Raw genomic sequence first — 25,198 nt, 5'->3', positions numbered from 1 at the left:
AAGATAGCCGGTGTTCTGTTTTTAGGTTTGAAAACTATAACTTTGAGCTAATAGCAGCCCATTTAAGCTTCAAGTTCAGTAGTACATTGCAGTTTTGCAGGGCTCAATCAGTCAGTGCCTTGTGTCGTCCCGCAAACCACAATCACCAAAGCTACAGATCTACATGTTTGACAAATGCGAAAGTTGGACCCTTTCTGTCGAACAACTAATCATGTAGATAAACTAGATCTGGGACGATTTGTTGATGTATAGTCGTTCACGTCACGGAACTTGTGTCAAAAAAAGATGGCTGCGCGCGGAGAAAAAGATGCCCTTTGTGATGTTAATCGATCGGCCACCTGTGGAAAAATGTGTCATCCCCAGATGCCAATCAATGCTTTTCAATGCTGATCACAAAAAATGATCACTTGTAGCTCAGACCTTGCAGCTTGGTCATCTTGTTTAGAAACAAGGCTATTGCTAACTGTGTATGTCTTGTATGGCCATACAGAGTACTGAGCGGCCCCTTTAAGTTAATATCACCTCCTTTGCGGCAAATAAACTATTTCTCACAAGTATTAATATCACTGTGCAAACGGAGAAAGAGGCTAAAAATGAGACACATCGAGAAAGAGAGAAGCGGATGACAAGGAAACATGCTAAGGGAGATTGAAACAACAGAATAAGTGCTTGGTTCCTTTTAACGGACATGTAGATTGAATATACGTAAGCGTACATATATTAACAGGAAATTACCAAGTAGATTAATAAGAGTCTATAAAGAGGATAATATAACAGCAACAGTCATCTGTTGCTGTCTGTTGCCTGGTAATCCATAAATTGATCCTGTTGTTGGCAAGAGTAGTACGCATCAGTATAGGATTGACATTAGTCATTAGATCGATATTTTAACAGTTTAAATATTTAGTTGTGTGTTTTTCTGCTGATTATAATTGTGATTAAAAAAATACAAATCATTCTGTGATCATAAATATTTTAAAGTAAAATGTATTGGTATCTGTATTATTAAGGCCAATACCTACATTCTAACCACATATTATTGGATCGATACCCAACTTTGTAGTACAACCCACTACTCGTTAACTTCCTGAAAAGTTCAGTGATTTTATGATTAATTTTTCAGATCTTTAGTCCGTAGTTCTCCCTATAAATTAATCATAACATTTACAGTTAATACATGTGGCTGGTCTCACTTATGGATGCTCGGTATCAGAATTGGCAGCAAAAAAACATGATTGGAACACCCTTAGAAATCACCATAGAAAATGAGCATTTTTGAGGTGTTAAATGAACTGCAAATTACTAATGATTTTTCACAGCAGCTCACTGTAATGCACCAGCACTTAAAAGTCATAAAGGGCGATTCTCCAGGATGGCGGAGGAAGTAAATATTCTCTTTAAGTCATTTTCTTTTGTATACCCGACCAAACAACATGCTTTTAAAGTTTCTACATACAAGAAATCTGTTGTATTTTTGGGGAATTTATTCGTAAAATGTGTTGTACCTCTACACACACGTCGAGTTGAGCCATATGAGGTCTCGTCAGAATGCCCCCCGGACGCCTCCCTATGGAGGTGTTTAGGGCGCGTCCGGCCGGTAGGAGGGCACAGTAAGGACTCAGGACACGTTAAGAGAGACGGACTCCCAGCTGGCCTGGGAACACCTCGGGATCCCGTGGGAGGAGCTGGACGAAGTAGCTGGGGAAAGGGAAGTCTGGGCTTGTCTGCTTAGGGTGCTGCCCCCGCAACCTGACTTCGGAAAAGCGGAAAAAGATGGATGGATGGACTAGACAAAAAACAGAAATTAAAATAATTTCAACGTACAGACCAATTGATTTGTCAGACAAAAATTCCATAGATTAATCGATTCAAGAAAAAATCAATTAAGGCAGCCCTAAAATAAATATTAAGTTAAACCATATTGCCAAAACATCTCTGGTTTTCAGAACTTAACCTAAAAAAAAATGTAATTGTCTTTATTTTTTTGCATTGGACCCAACGATAGATTTAAAGTAGGGCTGTCAAATTTAACACGTTAACTTATGTGATTAATCACAATTTTTTTTTTTGCATTTATCATTTACAGTATGAATGCAGATTAATCACACAAATTATTTTGGTTGCATTTATCATTTACAGTATGAATGCAGATTAATCACACAAATTATTTTGGGTGCGCATGCTTCTGTCCCTCAACAGCTGATCCTTACCTGAAAAGCGGGCGGGTTGTTTTACGGTCAGTGACAGTGATCAGGTCAATGCGCACGTCAGTGCAAAGATGAGTTCGGAGACTCAGACTCGTGACAAGTTTTCAAAATACACCCGGACGAGACTTTTGATAAAACCAAGGTAATTTGCATATATTGCAGCAATGAATCATTTTATCGAAGGAAACACAGCAAGTTAAAAACAAAAACATCCAAAAGCTCAACACGTTTTTGAGAAAGCTGCTAGCAAGAATGCTACTAGTACATCAACAACAGGCAGTGGAGTACAAACAAATTTAAAATAGTTTGCAGTATTTCAGAATATTTTAGCAGAAAGAAAAGCTGAAATGTTAAATAAGGATCAGTGTTTTTTAATAAAGCAGGTCACAGGTCGTGAGAGTCAGTGAGTTTCAGTAGTTTGCCCAGTAGTAACCTCAACCAGCATAACTGCAACATTTTTGTCTGTGTGTGTGTTGGCAGTATCTCTGCAGGGGGATGGGTTATAGTTTGATTGGTGGATTGGTTAGTAGAAAGCGAGGGAGTGTGTGTTTTGGAGGATCCTTTGCAACAACTTCCCCCCCACCTTACTCATTTGGCTTGCGTGACCTTATATGGAAAATGGGGCTTGTGGTGTGAGCAATTTCATCCTATCAGGTCGCTCGGGGATAGGCGAGGGTGGGACTGTGTAGAACGAAGCAGGCAGTCCTAATCGGGTGGGGTTTTTCAAGGGGAGGTACCAACCAAGCCGGCCGGCTGCTTGCTATTTGAAAATGAATGATATGCTGCTCATGTAGTGGACACACTAGGAGATTAACATTTAAAGAGACAAACTGAATAAAGCAGAAGAAGGTTGGTTTGTACGGACAGACATTAAAATCCCAACCAGGCTAACTATCAGTTTCTAACAATGCAATGTGAGTATTTCAGACAATTTTACAGTTTGTGTTCATGCCTGTGAATATGGTCATTCACATCATTGTATTCTCAGCAGATTGAATCGATTGAAACTGGACTGTTCAGATTGTCTTCGAATCTTTTGCAATCTGAACAGTTTATTTGCCATCGATTCAATGCCCTGAGAATAAAGTGTTATATGTATTTCATGTAACTGGGATGGATTCATCCATTCACTTTCAAGACCAGTGTAAAAACCATATAGTGCTTTGGGCAGTTGTGTTCAAATTAGTTTTTTTTATTATCACTGTGACATTTTTTGATTTTCATATGGTTTCAATATTTACCGCATCTCTGCATGATGTGAACGGTGCAATGGTGCTCCCAATGACACGTGGAGAGCTGGTCTAGTGCAGCAAGGGTGTAACCCACCCAGCGTTTGTTGTGAACTGCGATGTCCGCCTGCTACATGGGCACCACAGAAACTGTGTGTTTAGGGCAGGGGTCGGGAACCTTTTTGGCTGAGAGAGCCATGAAAGCCAAATATTTAAAATGTATTTCCGTGAGAGCCATATCATATTTTTTAACACTGAATACAACTAAATGCGGGCAGCACGGTGAAAGAGGGTTAGTGCATCTGCCTCACAATACGAAGGTCCGGGGTTCGATCCTGCGCTCGAGATATTTCTGTGTGGAGTTTGCATGTTCTCCCCGTGACTGCGTGGGTTCCCTCCGGGTACTCCGGCTTCCTCCCACCTCCAAAGACATGCACCTGGGGGATAGGTTGATTGGCAACACTAAATTGGCCCTAGTGTGAGAATGTGAGTGTGAATGTTGTCTGTCTGTGTTGGACATGTGATGAGGTGGCGACCTGTCCAGGGTGTACCCCGCCTACCGCCCGACTGCAGCTGAGATAGGTTCCAGCAACCCCCGCGACCCCAGAAAGGGACAAGCGGTAGAAAATGGATGGATGGATGGACAACTAAATGCGTGCGTTTTTTGATTAAGACCAACATTTTTAGAGCATAATAAGTCTCTAATTATTTTTAAAACATTGTTATTTCTTGAACAGGTGCGGTAGGAAACGGATGGATGGATTAAAATGCATGAGAAAGTTTTATATTTTGAACGTTGTTTTTAACATTGTGATTACCAGCCGAATTATTCATTACTTATCGTGTTAAGCAATGTCAGCTAAGATTAATCTGAGAGCCAGATGCAGTCATCAAAAGAGCCACAGGTTCCCTACCCCTGGTTTAGGGTCTCCATTAGCTTTTATGTCAAAGGCAGCAGTGTGGTCATGCACTCAGGAAGCTGAGAGTCTTGTCCAGTCATAAACTGCTGCACTTGGATGCTTTTTAAGAGGGGGCAGCTGGCAAAGAATGCCATCATATGGAGGTCTGATCAATAGTCATCTCTGTGTTATTTTCAGTAACAAAGACTCGACTAGTAGGTTTAATTGCAGGTTACATGTGTCATTCAGTTTGGGTTGTTACAAGCTTTTTTCTACCGTTAAAAAAATAAGAGTTCAGTGCTGTTCAGTGTGTCAGTCCTTCTGTTGCTGCAATAGAACAGCTGTGTCTAGGCACGACCCTGCTCTACTTTCATAATCCGTTTTTGTTTATACAAATGGAGCTGGAATCATGTCATTGTCAGTTTGAGCAGCCATCTGACTATCCAGTCACGATGCACAATCATTGGAAATATTAAAAAACCCAAAAACAAACCAGTGTCCATTCTGTTTCACTTTGGGTTTTTGAGAAGTTAAAATAGGGAGGAATGTTCATCCTGTGGATGTTTCCAGTAAACTGCTCCAAGAGGGGAAATACTTTGGGCTATGTTTGAATGAGAACGTTACAGGGAGGCGGTGAATGGAAAAAGCTTTGTCGTCATGATTTGTTAAGGAATTTGAATCAGCTCTATAGTATGTCAGTCTCACAGTCACATTTCACAACAAGATACAAGATCTTTTTATTTCTAACAGTGTTTTTCATCTGTTCATTTATTTGCCGGCCTGCCTGAATTAGGTGGTACCCTTGCTCTTAAACACATTATAAACGGACTGTCTGTGAATGTAGCTCGCCGTTATAACTGTGGCGGTCTGCATTATAACGTTACTTCTTAACACAACTCCTACACACACCTGTCTGCCAGAGAACAATAAAATTTAGCAATTTAGCAAGTACTCAAACCCCTTTGGATACTCTTTTCAAAAAAGGACAAACAACTAATCTAGCGGCCTTTTCTTCTGGTATTGGGGACATCTGGACTACGATTACACTGCAGGCCAAAGTGGCCCAAATCAGATTTTTTTGAGATCTCATTTTTTCCAGCTGACTGTTTACACTGCAAGTAAAAATTTGATTTTTATCAGACTCCAGTGTAAACGCGCACAGCCCCAATGTCGCCTGGACGTCACTTGCATGCGCACTTCGATAAAGTGAAAACAAAGGAAGTTGCTACTATTACAAAATAAAATAAGATGCAACACCTTGAAAATTAGACTTTTTTTTTTTTTATGTGGATAGTAAATGAAAGTAATATAATGTATGAATGGATTTATATAGTGTAATATATTTGGGAGGATTCTAATATTTTAATGGCTGTTTATTGATCCACGCAAGCTTTATTTTTGTAAGAAAATGCGCCACAGCGTCATTTCCGCAAATTCGCTGTTTTTTCAGAATCAAAATATATATTCATATATTACATGTAGCCTATTATTTGAGCACCACTGACAAGTGATTCACCGAAAATGTGGTCGTCTTAAATATAAACCGAAACCGGATGTTGTGATGAAATATCCATTTCCCCTGCCGACTGCGTCTTTCCAGCACACACGAGTGACTTAGTTTGCCCAAAGCTGACGGAAAAAAAAAATCACATTCAGGCCACATTGAGTTTAGAATGCAGTCACATTTGAAAAGATCAGCTTACAATCGGATACAGGACTACCTCCTGATGTGGCCTGAATCTGATGCCAAAAGATGAGATTTTAAGCATTTGGATCTTTTAGACTGGCAAACAAATTTAATCTGTGTCACTTGAGGGCAACATTTTTTTTGATTTGGTGTGCCGCGTAAACGGGGCCTTGGAGACAGACACGACAGCACTTATGGCTCTTCTCAACGAGCAGTGGGTGCTGCTGCTGTTTGTGACATAAAAAACACACCAAGAAAGTTATCCATCCATCCATTTTCTATCGCTTGTCCCTTTCGGGGTCACGGAGGGTGCTGGAGCCTATCTCAGTTGCATTCGGGCGGAAGGCGGGGCACACCCTGAGCAAGTCGCCAACACAGATAGACAGACAACATTCACACTCACATTCACACACTAGGGCCAATTTAGTGTTGCCAATCAACCTATCCCCAGGTGCATGTTTTGGAGGTGGGTACCCGGAGGGAACCCACGCAGTCACGGAGAGAACATGCAAACTCCACACAGAAAGATCCCGAGCCCGGGATTGAACTCAGGACCTTCGTATTGTGAGGCACATGCACTAACCCCTGTATCACCGTGCTGCCCGTATCATAATGTGAACATGATCTATCCCCCTGACTCATCCAGCTTTGAGATAGGCCACAAGGTCAGCTGACTGCTTGTGTTGTCACATGACCATTGTAGTGTAGTCAACAGTGATGACTGTTGATTTCCGCCCCAGATTGATTACAATCTGTAAACAATATGGGGCAAAAATATGTCATACAAGTGACAAAAAGCAGACAAGGCTGCTGGAATGTGTTTTCACTCCACTTACCTAAACATGCCAACAGAAGTCCAATATTATGACAGAGAGCAAGAGAGTAAGGACCAATGCTAGGCTGAAAATTATTTTTAGTCACGGCATTTTACATTGCGATCCAAGCAGGGATGTTTTATTTATTTAAGTGGTACCGTGCTCAACTTTGTCATCTCAACAATACAAGAGTGCAGTGCAATTTGTGTTGTTGAACATCTTTTGTACCTAATCAGTGTTGTCAGTGAGTTTGATGAGACTATCCGGAATGATATGGCTCAATGGTACTACTATGTACAGTTTGACTTTGACACCAAAATAACCTCAACTAGAAAAGTCACTGTGACCTGCTCCTGAAAACACCCAGGTGTGAGTCCTGTGCGTGTACCATCGTCACAGTCATGTAATTAGAGCAGGGGAGCCAGGTTGCAACACCACGTCCTAAAATGTTTGCGTGTTATATTAAGCTGGAAAAACATTTGTAAATCTGAACTGCTGAAATGAAACGGTGTCAAGTGATCTGATTTTTGAACTTTATTTATTAGGAGGTGCTTACTTGTTGTTTTGACAGCTAATTTGAATTGTTTATGGAATTAATGCTGAGTTGTTTATATTCATTGATATTAATGTGAACTCATTTATAGGCAGATAATAAGCCTGTTGATCAGTGGTCCCCAACCTTTTTTGCACCACGGACTGGTCTAATGTAGGCATTATTTTCAGGGACTGACTTTCCACTTGGGCTTGTTTCTTTGCAATGAGATGCAGATGAAAATCAGCCTTTGGCTACAATCTGTCGCATTGATATTTTATATGTTCATTAATGTGCATCGTATCATGTCACAAAGTTATAATAAATGGCCACTTCCTATGAAGAGTTTTCTTGTACATCTATAAACAAGCTTATTGGTGTGTCTAGTGGGACAGGCGAAAGTTAAGTCGGAGAAAATGCAGTCGTTTATAAATTTTAACTTTCTCTGCGGCCCGGTAGCAAATGCGTCACGGACCGGTACCGGTCCACGGACCGATGGTTGGGGACCACTGCTGTAGATGGCAAACGTAGAGGCGCTATTGTTTAGGGCCAAAAAAACTAGATTTCCCATGATCCTGTGGAAATGGAAACAAGGAAGTTGATGGAAAAAAGGTGCTAATATTGTTGTTTATGATGGAAGCTGTTGAATGCAGCAAGATCTTCTTAACCGGACACCTTTGGAATATAAAGAACTCCTGTCACCTCCATGAAGTGCGATCATGTTTGTTATTTGTCATTATTTGCAGCAGAATTATTGGACTGTAAGTGATACACTTATTGTCCCCAACCTCCTCTCTTCTTTTTCAGTGACTGTGTGTGAGTCCACCACCATGTCTGAAGCGTCTGTGCATCAGCAGCCTAACTCTCTGGCCTTCATGGAGTCAAGCTGTGGTTCGGGTGACAACGTACTTTCCATTGATCCTGTTTTGGATACAGCCAAGTATGTACAAATAGTGTAACAGTTAACTTTACGCTTAAAAATTGATTTGGTACAAACTTTGTTTCCCTGGTTTGGCAGCTCAAACCCCCAAAATAGATAGCACACCTGTTTACACAAATGAACGCTCTGATGACTTTTTAATTGTAACATACTTGAAATAAAATACTATATTCTATACTTTAATACTATTTCATACTCTAATTGCAGCCCACGCACCGCGCTAATAGTTAAATATATTATGGCAATCTTGAACTTGAATCCTACTAGAAAAAACACACAAAACTACAACCAGCAAACTCAGAAAACACAGACCTCAACCAGGCCCTTGCTCTCAAATGTAAAAAAGTCCAACTATTTATAGCAGAATGAAAAAAACGGTGTGAACATATTTGTATGTCGCCACTATCTTTGTCTCTGCGGGGCCACATTTCCTGAAAGTTTCATGAAAATCCACCCATACTTATTTTGTTATTTTGCTAGCAAACTGACAAACCCACGTCCACGATTACATGACCTATCTACTGAACATTTATCGGGCCATATCAAACCTGACATTTTAGGGCAAAGCCCTAGAAAATGTTTTATACCAACAGCTTAGCGACTTTCTCCTGTTTAACAACGTGTTTGACACTTTCCAATCTGGCTGTAGGCTCCACCATAGCACTGAATCAGCTCTGATCAAGGTGACAAATTATATCCTCATGAACATAGACGCAGGATAAATCTCAGTCTATGTTCTGATGGACCTGAGCGCTGCCTTTGACACAGTTGACCATACTCACTTAATAAAAAGGGTAGAAAACTGAGTGGGAATTTCTGGTTCTGCTCTTAACTGGTTCAAGTCCTATCTCGATCACAGGGCATACTTTGTTGAAATTGGTAACAGTGTCTCTGACCAAATGGCTGTGACTGTGGAGTTTCCCAGGGCTCCATGTTGGGACCCCTGTTGTTCAACTCCTACATGTTGTCACTAGGTCAGCTAATACGCAGCTTCAGTGTGTCCAATCACAACTCTGCAGATGACACTCAGATCTACGTGTCACTGACGGCAGGTGAAAGTTGGCCTGTTCGCTGCATCGAACATAAGTGTTTGGATGCAAAACAATTTTCTTTATCTAAACCCAGACAAAACATACATCATCTTTGGCCCACAGAAGCAAAGAGAAACTTTTATTAGTCACCTTGAGACACTCTCCCTGAAACCCCAATAATCAGGTTAGAAATCTAGGGGTAGTAACAACAGCTTTTTACCACCACAAAACAGCTAAAATCAGAGGAATAATGTCTAAATCAGACTTAGAAAGACTAGTCCATGCCTTTGTCTCCAGCAAGTTAATGACCTTCTTACTGGGCTCTTTGAACGAGCTGTAAAGCAGCTGCAATACTTCCGAAATGTTTCTGCTGGAGTCTTGACTAGAACCAGGAAATAATACCATATTAATCCAGTGTTTAAGGTCACTGCGCTGGCTTCCTGTTGCTCAAAGACTAGACTTTAAAACAGCTCTCTTTGTGTACAAGTCGTTTCATGGTCTTCTGCCAAAGTTTATCTCTGCCAAAGTTTATCTCTGACATACTAGAACTATGTGAACCATCTCAGGCTCTGATAACCTCAGGGAGTGGTCTCCTGCTGGTGCCTAGAGTCAGGACCAAACATGGTGTAACTGAGTTTCGGTTTTATGATCCTAAAATCTGGAATAGACTTCCTAAAGAGGTCAGATGGACCTCAACATATGCAATGATTAAATCCAGCCTGAAAACACTTATTTAATTGTTCAGATGACAACAGAAAGTATTTTATCTACAGTATTTGATTGATTTTAATTTTAATTGATTGTTTTGTCTGATTTGAATTTGAATACAGTTTTATATTCTTATTTTTCCCTTCTTTTAATTTTCTGTAAAGCACTTTGAATTGCTTTGTGTACGAATTGTGCCCTATAAATAAACTAGTTAACAAAAGCTAACAAATGTGTCCTAACAGAAGCCTGTTTAATTTTAAAATGGTTTCAAAAACTAGTAAAGCCACAGCTAGAAAACATGTTATTTAAATTGTATATTTTATAGATGTTTGTTGGATTTTAAATGTGTTGTATACTTAGAATATTTGCAATTAGATTTCTTTTACTTTTAGATGCCATTGTCGAGGTGGGGGAAATTAGTGTGAGTCTATTTAAATCGACCACTTGGCAGCAAACAGCCTCTTTTTAAAATCTTCAATCATTGGATGCCAGCACAAAATGAATAAGGTCACTCCAACCCATTTGTTTCTTTGCAGGTTCATGTTTCTGCTTCTGGTTTTTCTCAAGGATGCGGTAGCTCAGCTTGGGACGTCACCCTCCTTTTTGATAACATGTTTTTCCTTTCGTTTACATCAGTGAGTCCTCAGAGGAAGAGCCCACAGCGGAAAGGGAAGAGGAGACTATTGGCCATGTTGCAGCCAAGGTCCCCGCTGATCACGCCTTGAACGTACAAACAGGTGACACCGAACACACAGCTGAACACGGTTTACATGGCTTTCAATTTGGACATTTTCATTTGTGGTGTAAATACGTCATAGTCACATGGGGAAATTTCCATGCGAGACTGTGCTATCACTTCACTTTTGGTGAACTCCGCAGAGGCCCTTGATCAACTCTTCCTGAGGAAGTGACATCTCTTTCCTGCCCTGTGTCATCTATTTTGACATTTGACATTCTTTCCTGGCTTTGTTACAGAGGGGAAAAGACGCCTTGTGAAACATTTTTACTAAATGTATTTCATAGTTGAGGGGCTAAATAATCAGTTACCCAGCACAGGGGATGGAAGATGAACTTGCATGTTCTCGTTATAGCAGCTGTTTGTTTTAGGCCATAAATGTGTTATCAGTTAGTTCCTGTGTGCATAGGCGACACTACAATATCAATGTGTTTGAGTATCCTGTTGCCAGTTTATCATGTTTCATTAAAAAGCACAATATGCACCTGAGTTCAGTTCAAAACAAACATTTTTGCACCAAATTCCTAAAAACATTGTAGTGCTCCTGTTTTATAGAGCAGTGGTCCCCAACCACCGATTGGTACCGGGCCGCACAAGAAATAAAAAAAATAAATATATATATATTTTAAATTAAATCAACATAAAAAACACAATATATACATTATATATCAATATAGATCAATACAGTCTGCAGGGATATAGTCCGTAAGCACACATGATTGTATTTCTTTATGACAAAAAAATAAATAAATAAATACATAACCTCTCCCCCCACCCCCGGTCCGTGAGACAAATTTTCAAGCGTTGACCGGTCCGCAGCTACAAAAAGGTCGGGGACCACTGGTATAGAGGAACTAGGTAAACACATTGGCAGATCCTTGCATTGACATTTTCACCTTGCTAGTTAACAGAACACTGGGGTCCAAACTTGTGATTTACATAACTGAGGCGTTCCTTAAGGCACCATTTTAAGTCCCCTCTTTTTTGGCATTTACTATTTTTTTTAATGAGATTCACGTAACCAAGGTGTTTTAGCTTGTAGCTTACTTCAGATGCAGTCAGTCGTCATTTTTTTAACGTCGTTAGGGGCTATTCAACTGGTGGCCCGCAAGTTCAGTCCAAAAACTTTTTTTCCAGCAGATTGTTAAAAACGCGTAACGTGCCGTCATAGAGATGATCTTTGACGAGCCTTAAAACGTGCAGAGCACTCCTGTAACTCTGACAAAATAAATAGACCAAAATCAAATGTCTACCCCCCCCCCCCCCCCCCATCCATCCTTAGCTTTCTGGAAATGCGGCCCCCAAAACAATTAAGTTGAATATTTCTACTGTAAGGTTATATAATACCCTGTGTATGGCATACTCCGTGTATGTGAATAATAATAGAAAAGGATAGACAACACTGTAGTGGCCTCTGCGGTGTTCTACGCCATCGTCTGCTGGGATGGGGAGGGGGGGCTGCATGGCCAGAGACAGGAGCAGACTTAACAAAGCCGACTCCGTCCTAGGCTGCCCACTAGCTCTTGGCCAATGTCCAGTTCGCGCATATAAGTGAGAATCCGCCCAATGAGAACGAAGTGTCCGATACATGCGCATCTAGCCAGGGCTCGTGAAACTCGTCCATCCCGATGCTCAGCGCTAGCGTCGCAGCCCCGTCTCTTCCTCCGCATTACTTTCGGTTTCTACACGCCGACTCTGATGTGGCAGCAAACCAGCAGCTGGTCTCCGGTACAAACATGACCATTCCCAAAAATCTATCGAGGGGTAGATCCAAAAGTTCCACAAAAAGCACTGCAGAAGTCACAAAAATGGCACCCCTTGTTGCGTAGTCTTGACAGGACCAGAACCAAAAGACAAACAAACATGAAAACAAGAGGGAAGCTTCAAGAAGACAAAAGGAGCTCCTGCACTCCACTACAGCTGCGCCATCTTGGAAAAAAATTAACATACATGGCGATCACAGCCCTGACAATTGACAATTGCATTTATACAGTATGTATTCTGTTTTTCCATTATCCCTGATGCTCCATGATTATGCAGGATTTGTGAAAAGCATCTTTGTTTCTTAAAAAGAGCAAAACAGTTACGCATAGTGATACAATATTTCATCAAAGTTCTATTTAGCCAATGTGAAATACAATTATTTGTGCTGTATTAGAGCACTGCTGCGGATCTTGTGCAACTGAGCTTCGGGCTCAGACCGGTCTGATTGATGTATCTTGGTGGTCTTTGTAGAAATTCTCAAATATGCAATAGAATATTTGGTTCTCCTGAACTAATTTCTCTTTTAATGTCCTCCAGTAAATCCCCAACGTCCAGACTCTCTGTCAGTGACAGCCAGAGCAGCGCCACAATCTGACCTGTGGACGTGTCAGCGCGACGGTGAAGTAAACCTTCGCATGGAGGACTCCGGTCTGGCCGCCGAGACCCCGTTGACAGTTCATCAGCTCTTTACCTCAACTGTGAAGAAGTTTGGCAACTATACTGCTGTGAGCTGGAAGGAGGGCGAGCAGAAGAAGAGCCTGAACTACATAGAATACTACGAGACCTGCCGCACTGCAGCCAAGAGCTTCCTTAAGGTAAAGTTGATTAGAATGTTGACGAACATTGCTTCGTCATTGAGCAGGGTGGCACAAAGCTCCCTTGTTAATGAGGTTTTCCAGCTTAGCCAATTTTAGTCCTTGTAATGTTGTTTTTTCTGTGGATAATCTTTAAACTGATCCGATTTTAACTAAAGGTTTTCCTTTGTGACGTATTTGTTCCTTACAAACAACCCTTTACTGAATCCTGTTCAGCATTTTCTTACATTGGTGTCACGCACACGCCACACAACTGGGCCAAGTTTTCAGTGACGACGCTCGTCTTGCTGATTGTCATGTGGCAGCACACTTAAAGGCAATGTGGGCAACGCAATATGAAGGGGTCAGCCTGAACCTCAAGCCACACACTGAGGTCCCCTTACAAGACACAGTACTCTATTGATTGTTAATGAACCCAACACACACACACACAGTCTTAAGGTCATGCACGTGCAAGTACATGAAGGTCGATATGCCTTTCGATGTGTACAGTCATGTGGCAATGAGCTGACTGCAGTTTAACCCTCACTTGTCTCACGATGTGAACTTGACACTTCCTTGCAATATGACGCTTTGTTAGTGTGTGCTGAGCAACAAATGATAGTGTATTCTATGCTTGTGGTTGTTACCCATTACTCATTGTGACACCGCAACACAGGAAGTGCCATCAATGCTGAACTTACAAGTCGTTCAAATCAAGGTGCGCTTGCAAACAAAACGCACTGGTAATGTTGGCTATAATCCAACATATACAATATCTTACCAATGTAGTGGACTTGGGCAGTAATATAGATTCCCTTAAAAATTAAGTGAAAATGCAGCCATTATGGTCTAAATAGCTGGCAATACATGTGATTACGCCTCACAGTGAACATGTACTAATTGTGTCCAAAGTTTCATATTTAGACCACGTCCACAGGACCATGGATACTTAATAAATACATATGTATCCATGCGTTTAGGCCTCTTGTCCACACGCACACGCATATTTTTGTCCTTAAAAACGCAGACTTTTACAAACGCCTTCCGCTGGAATGCAGCTGGGATTGGCTCCAGCCACCCCCGCAACCCTGAGAGGGACAAGCAGTAGAAAATGGATGGATACTATTTTCACTCTATATTGATGGTCTTGAAAGACACTGCAACAAAATGTGCATGAGAGTTGGTGTATGTGTTTGTGTGTAGATCGAGACAGTTTTTAAACTACACTTGAGTGGATGGAGATCGTTTTAACCCCGGTTATGTGTTTCCGTAACTGTGTCCGTGTGGACAGGGCCTCAAGCCTTTCGGGCCAGAGCTACACAGGTTGTTAGTGGAATGTCAACGTTTCCCATACATTAATTTATGTTTGGCGCCCTGCCACACATAAGATTTAGTGCTCTCCTTTTCTTCTTCCTAAACACATAATAATAGCACTGTCTGTCAATGTAGTTTGTCATTACAACGCTAAACATTTGACGGCATAACTCCACTTCTTAACACACCTTTTGATGCTTTTGACAACCATCTTTGAGAGTTGTATTTATTTCTGTTTCTTGAAGCCTACTTTTAAACATTTACATGATTTAGCCTCAAAGCCTCTCTCTTGGTACATTAAACAAACTTAACAGTAATAACGCAAGTACGAGCATGATAGTTGGGAACTGTAAAATATCCCATTGAAAAACTACATTTGCACAATCTGCCTTTTCCATCACAGGCAGTCAACTATGGAAAACATTACCAACATTAATGAAAATAATCCCAAATACTAATCTGTTCACAACAAGGTTAGGTGTTGACTGAAGAGAAAACAAAGTTGTACACATTAACTTCTTAGCCCAAGTGGTACTTTTACTTTAAGGTGTTACGTTGTAGTATGTATTTTATCTCACTGTTATTTTAGTATATTGATTGATTTTATGGTGTGTTACAGTATGTTATTTATTTAAAAGCCCAATTAAGCTATAACCTTTTTGGACAGCACATCAGTTGCATTAATTGTTTTGGAACTATGTTGAACTGTCCTTGATACAATTCTATTCTATTGGATTCAAAAAAGCTACTTGTGGCAAATCTCTGAACTTTTTCTGGTATTGGACATTTTTAAAGATGCTAACTTTAAAACATGCATCACTTATCTCAACAAGCAGCGAGTCCTGCAAATAGTCATTATTCCTGATTAATGAACTATAAAACTGACATATCTTAAATTGTTATCAACTACCAGCCCTTAAATACACACAAAATAAGCAACAGAAGAACATATTTTGTGAATTTCTAGACACTAAATTTGTGTTTCTTCCAAGGCATCCATGCATCATGGACGCATAATTGCAATAAAGTTGAATTTTCTCGGTTCTAAAAATGGTCGCTGAAATGTGAGATATTTTAGTGGATGTAGGACTACCTACATAGTAGGCCTCTGTAGTGACAATCCTTTTGATATTGAAACAGGAGGTCAGAAGATTCTGAGACAGTTCCTGCTAACCCATTAGAAATAACAACAAATGTAATTGTTCCTTTTCTCATAGTCAAATAAATTAGGTTTTAGAACCCATGAAGAAATGGGTACATATCATTTTCGGAATGTTGGCAAATTTGATGACATTGGAATGAACGTGTTGACGTGTAAGTCAAACGCGTATACACTCACTTTTGTTTGTCTCTCCACAGCTTGGGTTACAACGCTACCATGGCGTCGGTATCCTAGGCTTCAACTCTGTGGAGTGGTTCATTGCTGACATTGGAGCCATTTTGGCAGGGTGAGTTGTTTCTTCATCCACCAGCTTAAAAGAGAAGAGCTCTGTGTTCCCTCACTGGTAACATATGACTTACACTGTGGTGTTCAGAAACCAATCTTGGTTTTCACCAACTTTGCTTAAAGTCAAATTGACTTTATTAGAATGCAGCACGATGGCAAACTAAAAACAAGCATCTTTGTTTACATAATTACAAGCATGAAGGGGAACACAAGTGTACAAATTAGCAACCTTTCCTCTGCTAGTACGTGGCGCAACACCAGTTAATCCCCTCTCATTAAAAAGAAAACTAAAGTTTAGTTACTAAACACCTGCTTATGTAATGGTCATTTTTTATGGGATTATGCTGATTTTTTGTTCCCTGGTAACTGTGCCACCTTTTACGTAAGAGAGAGGTAGAGTTTGGCCTGAACTCACTAAACAGTTGGCTTTGTCATGATATAAGCGGAGTCCCTTGGCCCTCATTATGACTGTTATAGAACAGCACTGCTTGTTCAGGTAGTTAAATAAAATGTTATTGCATAAAAATGTCCTGCTGAAGATCCTCAGTATGCTCAGAAGGGATTTATGGAGGTTAACAGTACCTTACAGGCACTCATCGAAGGTGGACGTTCCCTTTCCCTCTTACTTATCTCTCATGCTTGCTTCTTTGTTTTGTAACGTGTATATGAGCTTCGGCTATTGACTTATTTTTTTTAAGTCATTCTCGCCCGGCGTCTTACTTTTTCCCCACCTTTTACGGGGAGCCGTAAATGGCGACCCATCAGCGTTCCTGTTATGTTGCCCTGTACAATGTGTGTCTGCTCTCGAACGGCGTTGTGCTGAAACTGACATTTCGTTGTACTTGTGCAATGACAATAAAGATCCTTCAGATCTTCTGATGATAGAGTTTGAACCAGGGTTTACTGATTGAGAGGTGAGATTGTCCAGAAACAAGCTAAATGATTATTGGCCAGTGCACACTCTTAAAACCCTTGTGCAACACTGTGGCATAAAACGGTCATTTCAAGTGTTACGTATTGTTCAGTTTGAAGGTTAGCGGCCTGAAATTTAACCAGTTTTTTAAACTGCATTGTGTTTTTGTTTGCAACATACTTAAAATAGGAAATAAAAAACCTCTTTCGGCCCCTTTGACTTCCATTGTAAATGCTTTTTTTTTTAACAGACTGCAATCTTGGTATTTTACAATACTTAAAACCAAAATAATCAAATTCTTGCAGAACCACCAGAAGGCGCCAAACGACCATGATGCATAACTCTCATAGAGCTTTGATAAGCGTAAATTAGTTAAACTGCCATTAAATTGCTGAAATGTAGTGAAAGTGACCTTGTCCAGTTATGATTTTGTGAACATAGTAAAGAATAGGGATGTGCCAATCGATCGGACATGCATATGTATCGGCCGATTTTCATGAAAAAGTACGTGATCGCCATTGCAGATAAACGCATTTTATTGTCAATCACATATGCTGATCCCCTCTGGATGACATTCTATTTATCGTTAGTCCCCGGCTGACAAGCAGCTAATTAGTCTCCATACGCAGTGTGGAGCCGCTCATCTAACTAAGCTAATAATATTCACTTAAATTGCAGCAAATACACTGAATCAATTTTCTCGGTTTCATTATTAAGTACTATTATCACTGTAGGAGAAAGCTGAATATATTATACAGATGAAGAGAATAAAGAACTAGTTTAAATATTGTGTTGATATTGCTAAATTGGCAATAGCACTCACCATAAATACAATGAAAAATGTACAGTTAATACATGTGATTGGTATCGTTATTGGCTGATCTCACTTATAAAAGATTGGTGTCTGAATTGGCAGCATACAATCTTGATTGGAACATCCCAAGTAAAGACGACATCTTGCGTGTCCCAGAGAATTTGTTGAAGTTGTGCCTCTGACAGACCTGCACTTCTCTACATGACTTGATTCAAATGTTTGCATGAAGGCTGCACGTTGTCCAAGTTTAAACTCATGTTTCATTTCACATTTTATGGTTGTTTATTTATGTGTGCAAATATGAATATATTGTGCACAATTGCACAAAAATGCATACAGTCTGTTGGCAAAAAAAAACAAAAAACTTTTTATCAATTGGTAGGACTGAAGTTTTTAAAAGATTCCAAGCGTTGAAAGTTATTATCGCTAATGTATGACACTTTTTTGAGCGAGACACAGTTGGGTCCTAAGGGTAAATATGTATACAGTAGTTAGTTAACCTTAAGCTTTCACGAAGGTGTCAGGGAGCAAGGTTACACTCCTATTGTATACCACACAACCACACTAGCTGGCATTGGTTCCAATCGGAAATAAATGTAAAGAAATCATCCAATGTGTGCTAACCATGAGCCTTTTGTGTTGCAGTGGCTTCGCTGTAGGCATCTACACAACCAATTCCCCAGAGGCATGCCAGTATGTGGCAGAGAACTGCAAGGCCAACTTCATCGTGGTGGAAAACCAAAAGCAGCTGCAGAAGATCCTTCAGGTGCGACACTACCCGTATACATTTACACATTCGCACCGACGAGCCACATTTTGACCAATTTCCAAATGTGTTTGTCCTCAGGTGCAGGACCAGCTGCCACACTTAAAAGCCATCATTCAGTACAAAGGTGCACTAAAAGAGAAGATACCAAATCTGTACAGTGTAAGTCAACATTGCCAGTATGGACAAACAGAAGTATACTCCATGCACACAGAAGCAGCAGTATGTTCATACTGTCTCTTCTTCACAGTGGGATGAGTTCATGGAGCTGGGACGTGACGAGCCTGATGCGCCGCTTGATGAAATCATCTCTAGCCAGAAGCCTAATCAGTGCTGCACACTCATCTACACCTCAGGGACCACCGGGCAGCCCAAAGGGGTCATGCTGAGCCATGACAACGTAAGTCCCACCTGAATTTGTGCCTCTTTTTAGCCATGTGATCCTCTCAGATCTTTCCACTTGGAAAAATTACAAAACTGCTTTGATTATACTCTTTCTATAGGAACTCCCTTTCAAATCGATCAATAAACTACTGCTATTATTATTGCTAAAGATAACTTTACTATACAAATATGAGACTGCTGCTCTTCTTTATGACTTGTGTGTGGAAAAAATCAAAGACATACATTTTTTCAAAATCATTTGTGTCACATTTCATTCATCATATTTTATCAACAGTAGTTTGATGACATGTTTCATTGATCACTTTTAGTTTGCTAGGCTATGTCAACACTTAGATTTGGTACTCTCAGACACGGTATGTAGACAGAAAGGGAGAACGGACGCATTTTGGCTTAAAACTAACAAAAGTGAAGCGATGACATTGAAATTCCACTCTACAAGAAGTACTTTAAAACATGGCCTGCTAGCTAGCGTCTCATTCATCTGCAGTTGGCAGTGTTTTAGCTACTTCTAAATCACTAATCCTTGCAACCAACCGTACGTTTCTTAGAAGTATCACCCTTGCAGGACGAGGAATAGCTAAACATGCTTCATTACACACTGTAGGAGGATACAATAGCTCACCGCTAACAGCAATCTGGCTCTCCTCAATGTAAACAAATTCCATGGGTGGATCTACACCCGACTTCCACAGTAATGATACCAAGTACAAGAGCATATCTCGTCGATACTACAATGATTACATCGATAATTTTTATCGTCACAAAATATGTTTTCCTTTAAAAAAATTATGTTTATAAATTCAGGAAATACGTCCCTGAAGACATGAGAACATTAATTATGACCAATATATGACCCTGTAACTACTTGGTATCGGATCGATACCCAATTTTGTGGTATCAACCAAAACTAATGTAAAGTATCCAAACAGAAGAATACGTGTTTATTACATGTTAACAGAAGTGTAGATGTAACATGTTAAAACAAGAAGTAAGCAGATATTGACAGTAAATGAACAAGTAGATTAATAATCAATTCTATACTGTTTTCTCTCATAAATTTGACAAAATAATAGACTGAGAAATGACACAATATGTTACTACATATGTCAGCAGCCAAATTAGGTGCCTTTGTTTGCTTACTTACTAATAAAATACAAGTTGTCTACCATGTTCACAAAATTGTTATTCGATTGCAATAAGAAACATATGTTAAATGTATCGAAAGATTTTATATTAAAATAAAGCGAATAATGCCATTTTTGTCGTCCTCTTTATACATACCTGCCAACCTTGAGACCTCCATGAATTGATTTACGTGGACCCCGACTTAAACAACTTGAAAAACTTATTCGGGTGTTACCATTTAGTGGTCAATTGTACGGAATATGTACTGTACTGTGCAATCTACTAATAAAAGTCTCAATCAATCAATCAATCCAAAGTCGGGAGATTTTGGGAGGGGGGGGTTTGAGGTGGGCAGGGTCGGGGCATATTTATAGCAAGAATTCACTGAAATTTAAGTATTTCTTATTTATATATATATATATATATATATACATATACATATATACAGACACACATATATACTGTGTATATATATAAATAAAATAAATACTTGACTTTCAGTGAATTCTCGCTATATATATATATATATATATATATATATATACATACCATATACATATATATATACACATAAATACTTGAATTTCAGTGTTCATTTATTTACACATATACACACATAACACTCCTCTCTACTCATTGTTGTATTTGAAAGTGCAATGCTTTGCAGCTAGTAGCACAGCCTTTGAAGGCACATAGGTATGGGCAGTGTAATATTCTGGGTTGGAGTCAATAACCAGGCGAGGTGACGGAGTTACGTCTCTTTACTTCATACTTCAGAACCGACTCCCACACTTGCCGTCAGGGTGCGCAATACAAGGGCCAACCAAAAAGTAACCACAGAACATATAGTGTTCTGTGGTTACGTTTTGGTTGGCCAAGCGGACGTGACGACAGGCTGTCCTCACTCAGGGCCGCACGGACCTGGAGGGGGCATGCCTTAAGTCCGGCTGGAAATCGGGAGAAATTCGTGAGAATGGTTGTCCTGGGAGATTTTCGGGAGAGGCACTGAAATTCGTGAGTCTCACGGAAAATTCGGGGAGGGTTGGCAAGTATGTCTTTATACCAAAAAGTATAAAACATTTTTGTACCGTTAGCAAAAGCAAAAATTGTCTTGTTTTTATTTTAGTTCAATAATTGTCATGTGACTACTTTATGTTCATAAAGTAAGGCCACTAACATGACAAAGTGCTGTCTAATGTATTAAAAAAATACGCTGCTGTTTTTGTCTGTTCACATTACACAAAAAGCTTCTGAACTTCGCCGCACTTGGATGATGACGCTACCAAAAAACAACACGGACTAGTGTTGAAATTACAGCAGTAAAACATTACTAATAAATGACAGAAAACTTGTCTGAAGCGCTGCCTTGCTGCTCCTTTGTGTTTGTATGTAAAAACACAATCTTATTGTGTGGTATTTTATGTAGTAAAAGTTAGGGGTGTCCCAATACAACTTTTTCACTTCAGCCTTGAGTATTGGCTATAACTGATCTTAATATATCAGCACGAATGGTGGAACATACTTTTGATTTTGTAGTGTAGAATGTTATAAAAAGCTTGATCAAGTCAAATTATTCAAGAGAACAATGAGTATGAAAAACACCTTATGACAGTTATGCTTTTGAAGTGTTCATTTGTATTTTAGTGACACTTACTGGTTACAATAATTCATTAAGTTCATGACGCAGGAAGTTGAATGATCCAGACATGTTTGTTACTGGATGCTTTCTGTTACATGTTTTCCTTGGAGACTTTGTATCTGTAAGTAATATGCAACTATACATTTTTTATACTTCTTTGTATTGACAAATGTTGTGTTTTGTACTGCAATATTGATCAATTAAGGACTAGCTCCTACCATGTTTACCTTTTGTAAATGACTTGACTAGAATACAAGGAAAGCTCAAACTTGTGTGCTTATTGGGGGACATTTATATGTTAACTGGCAGTCCAGCTTTGCACAAGAAAACACACTGCATGACTGCTTGTATTGGAGCGTTGTTTCCGAGCAAGCCAATGTTTTTGCTGATATCGGACCGATATCCGATCTTTAATGTTTCTTTGTTTTCATGTGTTTTTTTACCCTATTTTTGTTGACTTTATGTATATGCACTGCAACCACATAATTTCCCCATTGTGGGATAAAGAAAGTCTATCCATCCATTAATATCGGATCAGTACACCTTTAGTAAGAGTTAAGATGAGTAGTTTCTTTGACCAGTTAAAACAGTTATTGGCAAAGTCAAACTTTTTAACTACGGTAACTTATTTTGGTGGCGCTTGGAATGTATATTTGTCTCCTACTAGGTCAATTTTATACAACCATTAATGTACAGTATCCTTTGCTTTGTATTACCCTTAGATGACATGGACTGCACTTTCCACCGGCCGCCACGTGCACCTGACGGACGCCACGGAGTCCCAGGAGGTGGTGGTCAGCTACCTCCCGCTCAGCCACATTGCAGCTCAGATGGTCGACATCTGGGTCAACATGAGGGTCGGTGGGGTTACACACTTCGCCGACCCAGACGCGCTTAAGGTGAGAGGGCCCAGAGTGTCATGTGCGCAATGAATAGCACTGTGTAATCAGCTGTGAACACAACACACTGACTATGCTCCACTTACTTCTTGTGTAACAAATCAAAGGTCTATCCCTAGAGGGTTATGAGTGCCTCTTAAGTAAACTGTGCTTCTTTATTTGCAAACAGTATTGTCTTTCAACAAGTGCACGTGTGTTTCAGGGCTCTTTAGTGAATACCATGAAAGAGGTGAGGCCCACCGCCTTCCTGGGTGTGCCACGTGTCTGGGAAAAGATGCAAGAGAAGATGAAGTCTGTCGGAGCAAAGTCCTCAACTGTGCGCCGAAAAGTTGCCGCCTGGGCCAAAGACGTGGGTCTGCAGACCAATCTGAGAAAGATGAATCAGTATGTGCGCAATTTGAATGCCTTTTTGTTATGCCTTTTTATTAGGTTTGCTTTGAAATGTGACACGTTGTCTGCACTTGTTTATTTTCTTTATTTGAAGAACGAGTGTGGCAGACCCAACATCGTTGAGCTACCAAATAGCCAAGAAGCTTGTGTTCAAGAAGGTGCGCAAGGCTCTGGGGCTGGACCGCTGCTACAGGTGCTACACAGGCGCCGCCCCCATTACAAGAGACACTCTGGAGTTTTTCCTCAGTCTGGACATTCCACTGTACGAGCTTTACGGCATGAGCGAGAGCACCGGACCTCACACCGTCTCCCTCCCAGATGCTTTCCGGCTGACCAGGTATTGGTTGTTCCTCTGTGTTCTAAGAACACTATTAATAACTTTAACCCTCTGGAAACGTTCCATTTTTGTTATCTTCAAAGCCAAACAGGACATAAAAGTTTGTTAGTTTTTGACGGGGCGTAAAAACATTCTGGATTCATTTTGGCGTGACCCGAGGATGCAGAGATGGTAGGTGAAGAAGTGCAGATAAAACACATGCAAATGCGAAGCAACATCCAAACAAACATGAACCCCCAAAACACATGCTATAGAGGGAAAACACAACTCATTAAAATTGCTAGCACTATAATGTTGTGTAAAAAAAAGTTTAAATACAGAAAATTTACCTTTTCACTTTGCCAACTTTCTTCCAGGCATCCCGCTCATGTATTTACATTTCCCTCTCCTTTACTAACACTTTCATGTGATTAATTTAATTGTTATTATTTAATGACACACTTAGTAACACATGTATTTATTTGATTAAAAAAATAATATTTAATGACACATTTAATAATTACTTAAAGATGTATTTATTTAATTTTGCCCTTCATAGGTTTTATTATACTTCTGTTGTGTTTTCCCATATTCCATGTGTTTTGGGGGTTTGTTTTGGAAGTTGTAGCGTGTTTGCCCCTGTAGGCCTCCGTACTTACTTGGCAGGTGAGAAACGAAAGGCACACCATGAACATTAGTCAACGAACTAGTGTCGCAAGGAAGGCGACACTAGCAGATAAACACTCCTGATTAGTAATCAGAAGAAGGTGAGTCCCCTGATCACTATTCAAAAGCAGGTGTGGGGAAACAGCCCTCAAAACAGTGGAGGAAGTCGCTGCAAGACAAAACCAAACTAGGAAGTAGAACAAAAATGAGAGCACTAAACAAGGAATACACACTAAACACGACAACTGTGAAATAATTTGATCAATAGGCATTGTTCAAAGGGTTAAAATTTAAATTCAACAAATGTGTTTGTTGTTTAGGCTAAAGTTGATTGAGATATTTAAGCAAAAAAATATATAAATCCAAAATGTTTTAATGTCCAGTTGAAAAATGAAGGAATTTAATGTCCTGTTTGGCTTTGGGGTATTGTGGAATAACTGTCAGTGGATATCGTACACCTGTGACATTGAAATGTTAACATTTTACTTGAAAAACCCTCTTAGGAACGGTCATGAATAGTTCAGTACCTCCAGGATTTCACAACGTTGCGATCGCGCCAATTCACACTAAACTAATCCCCGCGAATGATGCTTCCTCCGCACATTTTGTCTGATCAGCGTCCTTTTTGTTGATTACATTTCCCTCTTAGTGGCGCTCAAATGCACAAGTCAACAATCACAATAATCAAATGTAGTGTTTTTTTTTTTTTGTGTAGACTTAGCAGGAACAACATGTAACAAGATATCAACTCTTCTCTTATTCCTCCCACGAGGCTTTGACCTACTTCCGTTTCCTGTCTATGGCATGAAGCCTTTTGGAAGATGTAGTATATAAACCTTTACTCCCTAGTTTACATGTAATTATATATTCAGTTAATATTTATTTATCCAGGGTAAGACAATTAAGAACAGGTTGTCATTTGCAATGGCAGAATTTAAATGCTAGAGATCTTGGTGTGATGATGATCTGTCATCGTCTCTCATTTACCAACAAAGATTAGTGCTACAGATTGTTCTCAACAGTTCACAAATGCTTTTACGTGCGGGGATAAATGTTATGGAATATAAATGTTTAAAATGGACAAACACTTTTCAAGTGTAAAACATAAATGCAGACTGTCTGCAATGTGTCGATAAAAGAGCAAACCGCAGACAATAGG

The 25,198-nt window shown here is 39.9% G+C and overlaps 2 protein-coding genes across 7 annotated transcripts in view; one reads left to right on the top strand and one right to left on the bottom strand.

Moving 5' to 3' along the window:
- Positions 1–25,198, bottom strand: part of rfx2 (regulatory factor X, 2 (influences HLA class II expression)) — a 123,536-nt gene that overhangs the window by 87,963 nt on the left and 10,375 nt on the right. The window contains exon 2 of one of the 3 annotated variants that reach the window (XM_072914658.1): positions 1,506–1,786. The exons of the other annotated variants lie outside the window; for them this stretch is intronic. The gene's annotated coding sequence lies outside the window, so the exon portion shown is untranslated. The remainder of the gene's footprint in view (positions 1–1,505; positions 1,787–25,198) is intronic. 3 annotated transcript variants of the gene reach the window in all.
- acsbg2 (acyl-CoA synthetase bubblegum family member 2) overlaps positions 1–25,198 on the top strand; it is a 58,297-nt gene that overhangs the window by 26,082 nt on the left and 7,017 nt on the right. For 3 of the 4 annotated variants that reach the window (XM_061975810.2, XM_061975809.2, XM_061975808.2), the window contains 10 exons: positions 8,177–8,309; positions 10,685–10,785; positions 13,086–13,363; positions 16,019–16,107; positions 18,479–18,599; positions 18,681–18,761; positions 18,850–18,999; positions 22,491–22,667; positions 22,870–23,051; positions 23,152–23,394. In XM_061975810.2, the coding sequence (XP_061831794.2) occupies positions 8,200–8,309; positions 10,685–10,785; positions 13,086–13,363; positions 16,019–16,107; positions 18,479–18,599; positions 18,681–18,761; positions 18,850–18,999; positions 22,491–22,667; positions 22,870–23,051; positions 23,152–23,394 (1,532 nt within the window). In that variant the 5' untranslated portion in view covers positions 8,177–8,199. Of the gene's footprint in view, positions 1–2,949; positions 3,122–8,176; positions 8,310–10,684; positions 10,786–13,085; positions 13,364–16,018; positions 16,108–18,478; positions 18,600–18,680; positions 18,762–18,849; positions 19,000–22,490; positions 22,668–22,869; positions 23,052–23,151; positions 23,395–25,198 lie in introns of those variants that run through there. The other variant, XM_061975807.2, reaches the window with a different exon arrangement.

Source organism: Nerophis lumbriciformis, linkage group LG14 (genome assembly GCF_033978685.3).
Source record: "Nerophis lumbriciformis linkage group LG14, RoL_Nlum_v2.1, whole genome shotgun sequence".
In the NCBI taxonomy this organism is placed as follows: Eukaryota; Metazoa; Chordata; class Actinopteri; order Syngnathiformes; family Syngnathidae; genus Nerophis; species Nerophis lumbriciformis.
The sequence above is the reverse complement of the archived record's forward strand: the minus strand, read 5'-3'. Positions and strand labels throughout refer to the sequence as shown.